Source organism: Mesitornis unicolor, unplaced genomic scaffold (assembly GCF_000695765.1).
Source record: "Mesitornis unicolor isolate BGI_N332 unplaced genomic scaffold, ASM69576v1 scaffold13796, whole genome shotgun sequence".
Lineage (NCBI taxonomy): Eukaryota > Metazoa > Chordata > Aves > Mesitornithiformes > Mesitornithidae > Mesitornis > Mesitornis unicolor.
Genome location: NW_010191801.1, coordinates 1,695 through 15,277, shown reverse-complemented (window position 1 = coordinate 15,277; position 13,583 = coordinate 1,695). Strand labels below are relative to the sequence as shown.

The 13,583-nt window shown below is 39.3% G+C and overlaps 1 protein-coding gene across 1 annotated transcript in view; it reads right to left on the bottom strand.

Moving 5' to 3' along the window:
• The window catches only part of NXPE3 (neurexophilin and PC-esterase domain family, member 3), a 17,469-nt gene extending 4,850 nt beyond the window's left edge, over nucleotides 1–12,619 (bottom strand). The window contains exons 1-3 of the mRNA XM_010186863.1: nucleotides 12,527–12,619; nucleotides 4,339–5,099; nucleotides 2,224–2,297 (exon numbers count right to left, since the gene is read on the bottom strand). Of these exons, the coding sequence (XP_010185165.1) occupies nucleotides 2,224–2,297; nucleotides 4,339–5,099; nucleotides 12,527–12,619 (928 nt within the window). The remainder of the gene's footprint in view (nucleotides 1–2,223; nucleotides 2,298–4,338; nucleotides 5,100–12,526) is intronic.
• Between the last annotated feature and the right edge of the window lie 964 nt (nucleotides 12,620–13,583).

Genomic DNA, 13,583 nt, shown 5'->3' with positions numbered 1-13,583 from the left:
ATACTGTGTTTAGTTTTGAGCCCCTTACTAAAAGAAGGACATTGAGGTGCTGGAGCATGTCCAGAGAAGAGCAACAAAGCTGGTGAGGGGTCTGGAGCACAAGACTTATGAGGAGCAGCTGAGGGAACTGGGGTTGTTTAGTTTGGAGAAAAGGAGGCTGAGGGGAGATCTTATCACTCTCTACAATTACCTGAAAGGAGGTTGTAGTGAGGTGGATGTTGGTCTCTTCTCCCAAGTAACAAGCGATAGGAGAAGACGAAATGGCCTCAAGTTGCACTAGAGGAGGTTTAGATTGGATATTAGGAAAAGTTTCTTTACTGAAAGAGTGGTCAAACCCTGGAACAGGCTGCCCAGGGAAGTGGTGGAGTCACCATCCCTGGAGGTGTTCAGGAAATGTGTAGATGCGGCACTTCAGGACATGGTGGTGGTAGGTTGACAGTTGGACTTGATGATCTTAGAATCACAGAATTATTAAGGTTGGAAAAGACCTCTATCTTTAAACATTCAGCCCTAATAGGCATTTTTGGTCTCACTGTTTCTATACAATATTCTGTGTTTTTCATTAGTGGATGCTGACCTTCTCAGACCTCACAGGAACATTGTAAAAACCAAACTACCATTATGTTTGTATAACACAAAGATTAATGAGGAGTACCCCAGGAAAAGCTATTAGAAAATTTTATCTTTGGTTGATTCTTTAAATCAAGCAACAGGGACAATGAAGGAAAAGAAAAAAATCCAACTAGTAATGTTGACTCATCCAATGTGTGTGACGCACGAATTCTAAAAAGAATGAAAAAACCCTTCATATGGTCATGTAATTAAAGACAAATTCATTATGTGAATTCACAACTTCACTTTGTTTCTTAAGTTCTGATGTAAACCTAACACCAGCGTTTCAAATCTGTGTATAGTATCATACCAGTTTTGCTCCAGATTTCAAAAAGCAACTACTCTTGGATTTTACAGAAGAGGGTAAAAGCTCCAATCTGAATAGTTACAAACCAAGAATAGAAATAAAAGCTTGTATTGGAGAAAAATAAAGTTTTAAAAATCAACTTTATCTACATTTACCCCCCAACAGAAAGGTATGTGCAAAAACAACAGCAGAAAAATCAACTTAAGAGTGCCATCAATCCTAACAAATCCGTACATCCACCATCATTATACCAATGTATTCAATTCATTTATTCAGATACTGTTCTTCTTAGAAGGAATTTCCCTGAGGAATACTGTGCTGCTCCTATCAACCCTTTCTAACCCAGCATTAATCCTCAGGAAATTCAGGCAGGCTTTGATCATCTGTAACTCCTGAAAGAAGGGCAAGATAATCAAATTTCAAATTTGCAGCAGTTTCTACAAAGAAATATTTAAGATAAAAAAAGCCACAAAAACTGTATCATCTAAAGGATCTGGAGAAAGAAAGGGAGGAAAGTGCTGCTGGCCTAATAGCACCACTCTATTTTCATTTTATTTTTTTAAGTAAACAGCAAAACTAAAAGTAAGAAATGCCACAGGCTGATTTTTGTTAAGACTTCATTGCTCAGGTCAGGAACCCTACCTTTAAAGTCTCCTACAACCTTATAAACAGCTTTTCAGCTTTTTCAGCTTATCACATTTTATGCAGGCTTTTTAGAGGCATAAAAAGCACGCATAGGGATATGAAGGAGATAAAACATCTAAGTTTAACTTGTACAGACTGTCTCTTTGCTCTGTTTGTAGACAGGGTACAAAACAATCAGGTTCTGGTCCATAACTGCAGGTTCTGACATCCTGCAGTAACATCATTGGTAGCAATACTTAAATGCAAATTGTCAAAAGCTGTTAGATAAAATTATTAACAAAGAAACAAATGTAAGAAATCGCACACAGTTGGTTTTGCTAGATTAACCTGAGCAGTTACTGTAAGACATTTTACATCTGAGTAAATGCTAGAAAAAAAGATGCTTCTGGCAAGACAACAGACTTTTAATTTTTTTTTTCTAAAAATCCCATTTATGTGTGTAATTTTAGACAATTTTGTTATTAGCACTTAGTTTAGTTATTAGTAACTAGTCATTATCACAGTAACACACAGAAGCCTTCATGTTCCCAATACAGATTTAAAAGTTAATTTCTATTCCCCGCTAGGTAACCAAACAAATCAATTATTACCTCTCGCCTGCTGTTCTTTTTAAAAAATTAATTACGAATTACAAACAAGAATCTCAAAGTTCACTTTACCTGTAAATGCTTTGGGCTTTACAATCACTGAATCAGGTCCACTGGAGAATATCGGCCTTTTGATATTCACATCACTTGAACAAAAAAACAAAACAAAACAAACAAAAAATAATAATATAGTAAGGCTGTAAGATTTGAAGGTAACAATTATCACATTTTTTCTTAACTCACTTCAAATAAGTAACACAGGAACCACAATAATTTTTTTTTACTTCAAGATTACTCTGCTTCCAATATCTGAATTCATTCTGTATTTCCTTGAGATCACTACCAGCGCCCTCAGAATTCAAAGTTTTGCAGCACTAGGACACAAATCTCATGCACACTCTTACTGACATGACTTACTGGATACCGCTATCAAGCTGCCAGAGGTCTGCAAGAACCTCTGGGAACTGACCACAAAGATGGGGAGTTCCCAGCTTGTGGCACGTGTCCCACTCCGGAGACAAACCACTTGACGGGGTACGCTGCAGCAGCAGCCCCCAGCTCTGCCAGCTCTGTAGGTGCTTACCACTGTTTTCAGCCCCCTCAACCCCACAGCCTGCCTCACAGCATGTGGCAGAGCTTGCAGCAGCCCAACATCACCACTGCCTGCTGTTCCAGACGTAGACTAGGCCAGTGGTGGTGTGCCCTGCCTCTGGGGGAGGTGGTAGTACCAGCCAACGTCCAAACAGCTTCAGAGATCCCCAGCAGTAAGGTCTGCCAGTAGGACAGCAGTTGGCTGAATACAGAAGCAAAGCTCATCCCCCTGAACACCAAGAGACCTCAGAAGGACTTGTTTGTGGATGTCAATGAATCCTGACTGTTTTGTGTTGGACACAAGTCGTTATTGTATAGCTGTGACAGGTGCAGAGATTTAATACTAAGGTTTTGTTCTGTCTTTTGTTGCTGTTTTAAAGAGAATCCCTGTCTAATATTTTTCTCTATTTAAGAAATAGATTATTTGGAACTTCTATAAGCCATTTCAGTCAAGAATTTCAGAGCCAAACAAAACAAACAAAAACCAAAACAAAACATGCAAAAAACCCCAAACCTCCCACTCTCATTTAGAAACATCACCGATCAGTATCAGCCATATTTTACCAGTGAAATGGCACAGAAAGTCAAAAGACTCATTTACAAACTTGATAAAGAACAGCCAAAAGACAATTTCACCGATAGTTACTTTTGATTTCTGGTCTTCAGTTACAAACATGCATGCACACTTTCCTAATTAAACTCTTTGAAGGTGCTAATCTAAAATCTTTCTCAGTTTAAGCCTCAAGTGGACATACTGCTGAAACACTTTTCCTTCAATACCTTTTTTTGGAGAGCAAGGCAGCAGCCTGCAGCTACAATTCTGATGCTACACAGTGGCTAACTTGGTCTAATTTCAGATGAGGGTATATATAGCAGCAGTCCCATCACATCTACCCATGCACTAAGAGATGTATTCTTTTAAATGCTGAATGCAGAAGAAAAAGTTGACTGTGAAACTGATTTGATTAGACACTTTATATACACATGCAGAGATCATTTCCACTTGCCCACATATTGCTCAGCAGTTTGCTCTACCAGGTGTTTTCTTCATGACTGACTTAAAATTATTCCTAAGATTTGAAAGTCATACTGAGCAACAAAGAACACGTTGCATTACATGCAAGATGACTTTTGCTGAGGATAAAAGCAATTAGTATTTTCTGTAAAAATAAGTGTAAAACCTGGACCTTTTTTAGGTAGTTCAGAAAAAATACAAAAATGCATCTCAAAGCATTGTTACTGGTATTGCAAGCATAGGCATGGAAACAAAAAAACAAGGCAACAGTCCCCCAGACAGCCACCAGATTTAGACAGCATGCTTTTGTGAAATTTAGCAGGTGCACCAGGGTTGAATTCAAAGCACACAGAGAGAACTACACTCCAAGTTTCTGTAGTTTAAGATTACTGTGTTCTTGCACGGCTCAATGGAGGCAAAGAGAATATTCAACAGCACACAAACACCTGCTCCTGCCGATGCACACCTCCTCTAAGGCAATCTGTCATATTTTACCAATAACCTACAGTTGATCTTCAAAAAGAAAAAAAGAACAAGAAACCCACTTGACTAAGTATATATAAATTCAACAACATACATACCTTTGGAAAAAGAGGCTTTCCTCTTGGGTCAGAAGACCTTTTTGATATCCACCCTTGGCATGGCTGATTCGGCTGGCACAGGACAGTTTCCGAGGCTTATAACAGAACCATGGCTCACCCGTGTAGAGATCTGTGAAGTTACAGACCGGGAGATCTCCAGGCAAGCAAACATTGCACTCAGTAGTTTCTGAATATCTCCCAGACTTGAATGAGCTTTTGAAATAGACCCTGTCTGGCCTCTCTTCTCGTAAACGCAGGAGGACCTGGATTGCTTCACTCGGATGGACAAGGGACACAGAAACTTTGACCTCTCCCGGCCACAGCAAGGTAAAGAAGACTTTGTAAAGGCCGTTATGGCAATCTACAGTCCTTCCTGTTGCTCCAGCTTTCATCAGAGGAGAGTGAATCCGTGCCTGCAGATAGTCTCCACCGTGCTGCTTGGGTTTTCCTTGGAAATCCTTCATACGAACAAGCACCTCTAACTGATCACCCACCTTGAGGAACCCACTGGGTTTCACAATCACAAAGTCACTACGTGCAGGATCAGTGCTTTGTACAAAGGCAACTTTGCCATCCAAGGGTTTTGGCCATTGCAGTGCAGCGAGTAACGATTCCTGTTCCGCTTGCTCTCTTTTGGACAAAATCTGCTGCTTATAACCACAGTAAGGCTTCCTGGTAGTTTTGGCTGTCTGTGACAGAGAATGCTGGAGGTTGTTTTCTGTTATCCAGTTTGGTCCTGAAACTGTGTCATCATCCAGGTGCTGTGGAGGAAGAAGATTACCTGAGACTGTGCTATTAAATAAAATACTACAAAATAATGGATGCTCTGTCAGGAAATTATCTCAAGAACTGGGCTTTGCTTTACAGAGCTCTGAAGCTGACCAAATGCAGCAACTTTACCAGAAGACACAAACCCGTTACTGTAACCGTGGGCTTTCTAAGGCAACGGGTGGGCAACGTGCAGTTACCCTGCTCTGGCAAAAAGCCTTTTATATAAATCAGGCCAAATATTTTCTGTGGCAGTATTTTGGCTCCTAGTGTATTCTGTAATTATCAGCAGTGTGAAAAAAATTACAAGAGGTCATATGATTAAATAGTAAATTGTAAGTCACATTTAATTTTCTTAGTGTCTTCAAGCACAAGGTCTAATAGGTGCCCAATATAATGCAAGGAAACAGGGTTTCTCTGAGACATTACACCGCAGACAAAGCTGATGCACTCCCTGCACATGCCTTCTAGACAAGACTGCTGCATGTAGCAGCTGCAGTCATTTATCTGGTCACACTCACACTGCTCCTTATCTAATTATCCAGAATGTGGGTTTCCCAGTAATGTACAGATTGAAAGAAATGGAAGAAAAGGAAGGAATGCTTCAGGGGCAATGAATTCATGAACTGGTGGGGAAGTAAGATAGTCTGGCACAAGGTAGGACTAAACAGGCAAAAAAATATTTGCTAGACTAAGAGACAGTGTCCAAAACTGTATTTTTATGCAAATGACTGCAGAGATGCTATCTTCTTCATGACATCACATAGTTTTGCAGGTTTGCAGTAGGGAAATTTGAAAAACAGCACAGTCTAAGACCTCAGAGCTACCTGTGAGATTTCTAATCAGCAAATGAAAACTTACACCTCAAATATGCACAAAATTAGTAGTTAATGAGTACTTCATTGTCAGGTATATATAGCAGAACTTATCCATACTCGTATTTCATACAGAAGCAAAATATGTCAAATAGTTTTCCAAGCAGGTATTAAAATTATACAGTGTACCTTTCACATGGCATCAGAGAATATGCTAGTTTAGATTTGAAAGATTACTAAAAAAATAAAACTACACTAGTAGTAGTTTATTTAAAGATCACTGTACGTACCAATAACCTAGCGTTTTCCCTTCACTTCCTCCCTAATTAACTGCTCGGTAATGCACTAAAAGTCCCAGCACTGACATTGAAGTCTTATTTACTGTTACAAGCCTTTCTTAGTCCACTGAAGTATCACCTAGAGTGCACGTTCATCCCAAGTAGCTTACCCCTGCTACATTTTACTTGAATTTGCCAGTATATGAAAGTTTGAACAGAGAGCCAATATAGTTTTTTAGAAGATAAACTTAACAAGCAATAGAAAGGCACAGGCTTTTGGAGCTTGTTACATAAGAAGTTCGTTTTGATCAGCTTAAGAGTAAGAGGATAACGAGCACACTGGGCTGTAGGATGGATACACAGAATCTTCTCTGCTTGATATCCACCTTAACTATAAAATCTGAAATTGCAAATTGTTACATGTTAACTATAAAATGTAAATTGACAGCTAGCCACAGATACACAAAATGTTATTATCACAATAGAAGCTTTTGCTTCTGTTTTACCTTTCCACCCAGGATTTAACAAAATTTCCCTGAAGGACATCTGAGTTAATTTGTAATTATTTCTATTTTGCATCACAGCGGGCAAAAATGCAATTATATCACTGCACAACACTTTTATCAAACCAGTAAATTTCAGGCAAAGCTGAGAATGAATTTCAGGCACAGTTCTACTGTAAAACTTCTCTACTTCTCACTCTTGAATTAAGCCAAGTTTCTATATTTGTATACCTTCACAACTTCCTCCTTTCATTTGCTCATGCATACGCATAACACAGAAAACACTGCATGGAAATATTTTTTGAAGTTAGCTATATATTTTGATGCATCCAACAAGCTGGTGACCATGTGTCAGAAAAAATACTTTAGCATTTTCCTGAGGAGGGGTGGAGAGGCAGAATACGTGTGTTGATTAATTCTTGTGTTCAGTATAACATCTCAAGAGAAAGTTTCTATATTCTGTTCATTCTTCAATGGTTGGTACTTCAACAGGTAGGGGGCATGGAGGGGGGGGAAAATCCTTTCAAATGAAAAAGAAAGATAGCTATTTAAGAAGGTCTTAAAACCAGACCTATCACTATTTTTAACCTTCTAGAAATTTCTTCAGGGTTTTTTAGCCAGTCTTTCTGTCAGAGATGTAGGAGATGTCATTTATGGTCAGCTTTTCTGAAGCCTTTCCAAGGGCATACCTATAACTTCTAGTGGAAAAGGGTGCAGAGAACACCAAGCCAACATACTCATACATTCAAAAAGCAGGGCAAAGAACACAATTTGATGTCTCTAAAGCAGTCCATCCACACAGCCTTTTTAGCAAAGCACCAGGCCAAAGCTCTTCACTTTTATGCCGCTGAGGTCCCAGACAAGCACTGTCACTTCAACTCCAGCATCTCCAGGTTATGACCCATTAAGCAGAACAGAACATACCACAAGTATTTCCTAGTCAATCTTCAAAGGAAAAAAAAATTTCTATGAAGGTAAAACCAGAGCTTCTTCAACATCCTGAAGGGCCATTCTTTCTGTAACATTCTTGTTCATCTTTACAGCCTTCTCCCAAGCCCAAACAGGACCATGTATTATTGCAGAATTATAAGCTTATGAGTGAAAGTAAACTACATCATGTATGCTATTTACAGATAAAATATTACAGAGATTCCATTTCCCAGCTAAGGCAGAGAAAGCTTCAGAGTCAATTAATACATCAAAGATCCTTGTCTGGAATAGAACAGCTTTCCAAACCATCTTCCTTTCTTAAGTGCTTCCCAGGCTCATCTCCAAATAAGTGCTGAAGCTCTCCTGTCCCTGTCGACACACATGGCTTGCCCTGAGGCAGATTAATAGCTTGGTCCATCCCCACTCCATTCCCTACCCTGTCTTTCACTGACATTTCCAAATCTCTCTGGCTCCTGTATGCTAAGAAGTCATACTGAGCCCATGCAGAACTGTAGGGTCTCTGCTCTAGTTAGCAGCCAAAATAAAATTTCTTCAAGTAGGGCAGATAAGTATTTCTCAAGATTCCTCAAGAGTCCCCTTCCTTTGTCTTATAACACAGATTCTTCTAATTCTTAATACAATCTCCACATTGAATAACACTTGCCTTGTTTTGCTTATGTCCACATATACTCCATTCAAGGCATTTTGATTCTGAATGCAATATCCAAGGAGGGGTTTGTGTGTGTTTGTTTGCGTTTTTGTTGTTGTTTGCATGTGTAGGTTTTTGTTGTTTCTTTGGGCTTTTTCAGTTGTTATTTTATATTTACTGCATTCTGAAGTTAACCAGAACCCAAATGTGGTCACAAAGTAATTTAATGGATGTCTGCCAAGTAACACAGGCAAGACAGAATGGATTACATGTCAATTAAGCACAAACAAATCCACAAGCTGTTCCTGGTACATGAAAGATGTCATTAAAAGGAAAAAAAGGAAGCTGTATTTTCAGGAGAACTACTGGAAGTTTCAGCTCAGTTACTCAGCTTTTAATATTCTCATTGCCAACTAAGCAAAAAATCAGATATAACATAGCCCCACCCAGGCAATCATGCTCTCAAATATATTCTCAAAGAAAGGTCACAGGGTACTTACTTAGACCTGCAACGAACACTTGTCATTGTTAAACACATTGTTAAATGTGTTAAAACAATGTGTGAACACACATTGTTAAATGCAACAGTATTTTGGTTGATTAAAAAAAAATAAATGTTGAGTATGTCAATCACTGCTGAAAAGGTGGAACTCCATCCCAAGGCCCAGTATCTTCCACCAGCTGCAACTCTGAGCTTGGCCGAGTACATTCAGAACAACTGCTGTAAACCTGCGTATGTCACTAACAGTAGAGCAGGAAAGATTGCAGGAGTTTCCCAGGTGACTGGCATGGAGGGGGAGAAAATGTTCCCGTTTGCCCAACAGAGTGTCTTAATTTACACAGCAGACAATATTTGAAACTGAAAAAATATCAATTACTAACAGGTCAGTCATGTTATCTTCAGTAATTTTACAATCCAGGTACTTTAACCCTATTTGTTGTCCTGAGAGGCAGGAGATCAGTTCACTGTCTCAACTGCCTCACAGCACTGAATGGGTGCTAAGTTACTCTAAACGTCAAAGCCATTCCTAAAAAGCCATCACCTGCCAGACAAATGTTCCAGCAATAGTCTGAATAAGATGAGGCAGTTACCTTTTGTAGGCATCTGCAATTTAGCAGCAAGGATAAAAAACTTTGTTATGTCGCTCTTTTGTTCAGTTTCAGCTGGTTGATTCCACACACCATTCCTTCACCCTGGCAAGAAACTTCCCTCTCCCCATACACTCTCTTTTCTAAGTGCTTTTATTTACAAAAATGCTCACAACCAATCCTGCAGCGGTTCTACCACCCCAAAGGCAACTGGTACACATATACGAACCCTCCTGTATCGCAAAGGCATGATGTTACCCCTTGGCAACCAGCTGATACTTTGTGGAAAATTATTGAGCATTTTATCTGTCTGGCTGTGTTTGCCTTCTCCCCCTAAAAAAAAACCCCAACAAACCTAACCAATAAAACCACAAACCCAAAAACAAAACAAAAAACCACCACCAAACAAGCAAACAAAAAACCCCAATCAAAGCCCAAACCAACACATTTCTTCTGCCACTCAAATGCAGCGGTCAGTTGTGCACCTCAAGGGAGGAGTTACTCCACACTAAAAAGCAAATTAAACAATAAGCAGGCTATCAAATGTTTTGTGGACAGCTTTTTTGATTTTTAAATACAAAGTAAGAAAAGAAAAATTCTGACATGTGTAGGGCTGTTGAGAGGGTATCATTAGTGATATGGCCATAGAAGAGATGTCTTTACAAAATAGGGATGTACGTCAAAGGCCTCACGAAGATCACCATATGAAGACAAGTGATTAGAGGGAACCAATCAGAATCCAGAACCCAAACCGCAATCAGAAACTACAAGTGCTATATTAGTGTTTGAACTTTCGACCTCTGCTTGCCTTTAAGCTCAGTGCACATGCTTAATAGGCTACTAAATATTAAGTTCGCTCTGGGTGGCATAAATTCAAAGTTACATGCGAGGTATGTAACGGGAGGGGGCACACATTAAGGGGAAAAATGCAATAGGTCTGGGAAGTCTACACCTTCTGAGTACCTCAGCTAATGGGGAAAGGGAGAGGGATACTGTGGTCAGGAAATTAGGATCAAAAGGAGGCTGCACCCTCCAGAAATTTGACAGACCCCACAGGGGAATGCCCCATGGACTCTCCCTTTATTCGAATCAAGTTTCTTTTGGGCTCCTTTATCTCCTTTGGAACCATTTATCTCTGGCAGCGGGATTTTCAGAACATTACTAGCTTAAGAATCCAAGAGGGAATATTCCAACATCAAAAAGTATAAAATCCTAAAGAGAAAAAGCAGAGAGGCTAGCTGGGGGCTAGCTGATAATTGCCTTAGCTCTTCAGCTTCACCCCTACATTAAGTGATTTGGGGATGAGAAGCACGTCTGAGGCATTTACAAACACATTTTCAACAGTAACCAACAATAACCCTTCCTTCTAGAACCTGAATGGATTTGGTTACAGATATTCTGTGAAAGCTTTCTAAGACTTTTTCTGGCTTTGTTCTCTGACTGAAGAGAACCACCATAGATACCTATACTAGACTGCCTGGAAAGCTGTGCCAAAGACAGAGACAAATAGCAGAGCAGGTCCATTCAGAAAACTCAAGACAACAACAGGGCTTCGAGTTGCATGTTATGGCATCAAGATTTACCAGCAACACAATTCTTAACTGAGTTTTGAATATCTGATATGTAAAAGTCAACAAAGCCACATAGATATTGTCATGAATAGTGGCAAGAAAAAACACAGAGTGAACACACATGCTGAATTTTTCATTTCATTCCTGAAGCTCAGCCAGAGCCCTTTTCTCTAAGAAATGTAGTTTTTAAAAAGAAAGTAGTGTAAGATTTAAAATATCAAAACTATTTTTCATGCAACATCCTAGGCCGAAAGATAATCACAGAAAGAGACAACAAAAGAAAAAGCTATCTTCTACGTTACATAAAAATAATCATATTAACTCAAACCAAAGGTCCATCAAACACGGTATTTTGATTTTCAGTAGCTCCCAACAGCAGGTATGTGGGAAAAGAATACAGGCCAAACACGTTCTGATACTTTCTCCTGAAGACTTAATCTAGTTTCTAGCACTTTATGGCTTAGAGACTTTTTAAACACTAGGGCTGACATCTTTAAGATTTAGTATCCTCTAATGGAAATTGCTTCTATTAATTCATCCAGGCTTTTTGAATATATGCTTTTAGCAGCTACACAGTCTTATTGCAAAGACTTCTGCACCTTCACTACACTCCAGTAAAAAAAACCACCCCTGCTTCCTTTGAATTCAGCATCTGCAGTTTTTATTTATTGTCTCCACTAGTACTGGAATAGGTACATTCATTCTTTAGTTATTGATCCTGTGCCACTTGTGATTTTAGACCTCTCAAACATCTTCCTTGCCCCTATCCGACCCTCTTACAATTCAACTGTATCTTTTTGAAAGTGGCAGGGGATTTTACAGCCCCTCTTACAGATAATTTCATTTGGGCATCACCAGCCAGGAGAAGGAAAAAAAAAAAAAAGGACTCTGCAAGCAGGATGCACACAACCTAAAATCAAATCAATTATTGATTGGCTAACATGTATAAAAGATGACTAGAATTTAATGAGGTATTCGGCTAAGCACTATTATGCTCACCCACCAAATGCCACACTGGATAGTCTGGCCAGGCAGGAAGCAAATGGACAGGGGTCAGCTTTCAGGGCTCCCTGGAACGGATCCTTAGTGATTTTACCAGTCTTGACTTCAGTCTGGTGTTATCGACTAATGCAGTTTGAAAGTACCTCTGCACTAAAGCAATTAGTAAAATTAAGAAATATGCAAGTCAGACACAGCAGAGGGGTAAAAGGAAAAGGCAAATAAGAGTTGCATCAGTACAGGCTGGAGATCAAGTAGCTAGCTAACAGCTCTGCAGAAGACCACCTAGGAACTCCAGTGGACAGGAAAACTGGGTGTGCATCAATAGAATAGCGCTGCGGCAAGGAATTACCAAGAGCATAACCCTCCGTGAAGACTGTGAGATCTCAACTCAACAATACCCTCAACTTTGAAGTTAGCCCTTTGAGGAGGGTGTTCAATTAAATACCTCCAGACAGCCCTTCCAGTCTGAATTTTCTGCAATTCCCAGTTGTAGCTAAAAGCTGTCAGCCATAGTTTTAACCCTACCCCCAAAGAGAAGTAACGTTGCTCAAGCCCTCTTGGAGAAGAAACAGACTCCACTTACCTCTAACTGAAAAAAATTATGGACCAGCACCACAATAGCCAGAACTGCCATAAGCAGGCAGAACATTTGCAATCTGAACGAGTCACGCCACATTGTCCATTCATGTCTTTCCCTCCCATGTTAGACACTGCCATGACTTCCATTCACCACAAACATGAATGTCATTTTGTCTCAGTAGTGCACAGGAGAATTCAGTTGACTTCCACTTCATTCCTGCAAATGCATGCACAAAAACTATATTAAGTCCCCAAAATATTTTCTATATTATATAAATATTTATACATTTTAATATTTAGAAGTAAAGTCAAGTTCAACACTGAAAGCGTATTTTAATGGCGGAACTTTGCACAGCAACAACTGGTACAATAGAACTGTTAAGACAGATTTTTGTGGCATTAGTCTGAACAGTGCTATCCATTGTGTTACCTAATTCTCTTGGGCATGCCAAGGAAAAACCTTATCATAAAGCCAGTCTCACCTGTATTTGATACCAAAAAAAAAAAACAAAAACAAAAAAAAAAAAAAAAAAAAAGAAGAGTGCAAGATCTATTTCTGGCAACCAAACAATAAAACAAACAACAACCACCCTATTTATCCATTAGGCCACACTATCACCACCCAGCCATAACGAGCCCAAGACTTTTAGCAGAAACTTGTGTTTTTAGACATCTCTCTATTTACCTGATTAGAGATTCCAGTAAGCTGCTACTAAAGTCTAAGGTCTGAAGCAAGGCTGGATAAGCAAGATAAAAGAGACTTTCTCCAGTTTCCTGCTGGGGAAAGGGGAAAAAATAGCTGTAACACCCATCAGTTAAACAGAAGATATCTAACAGAGCTGAATGCACTAAAATGGAACTTCAGAAATCTTCTATAACCTTAGACTACATCCTTCCTATTGTTTGGGGCTTTTAAAAACATTCCTTTTACATTATGTACTCCTATACAGCTCTAATGGTAAAAAGTAAACTTCTGGGAGGAATGCAAGGTGTTGGGTATTGGTTTTGTTGTTAGTGATGTTTTCTTTTTTAAAAAATATAATTATAGCCAAGTTTTTAAT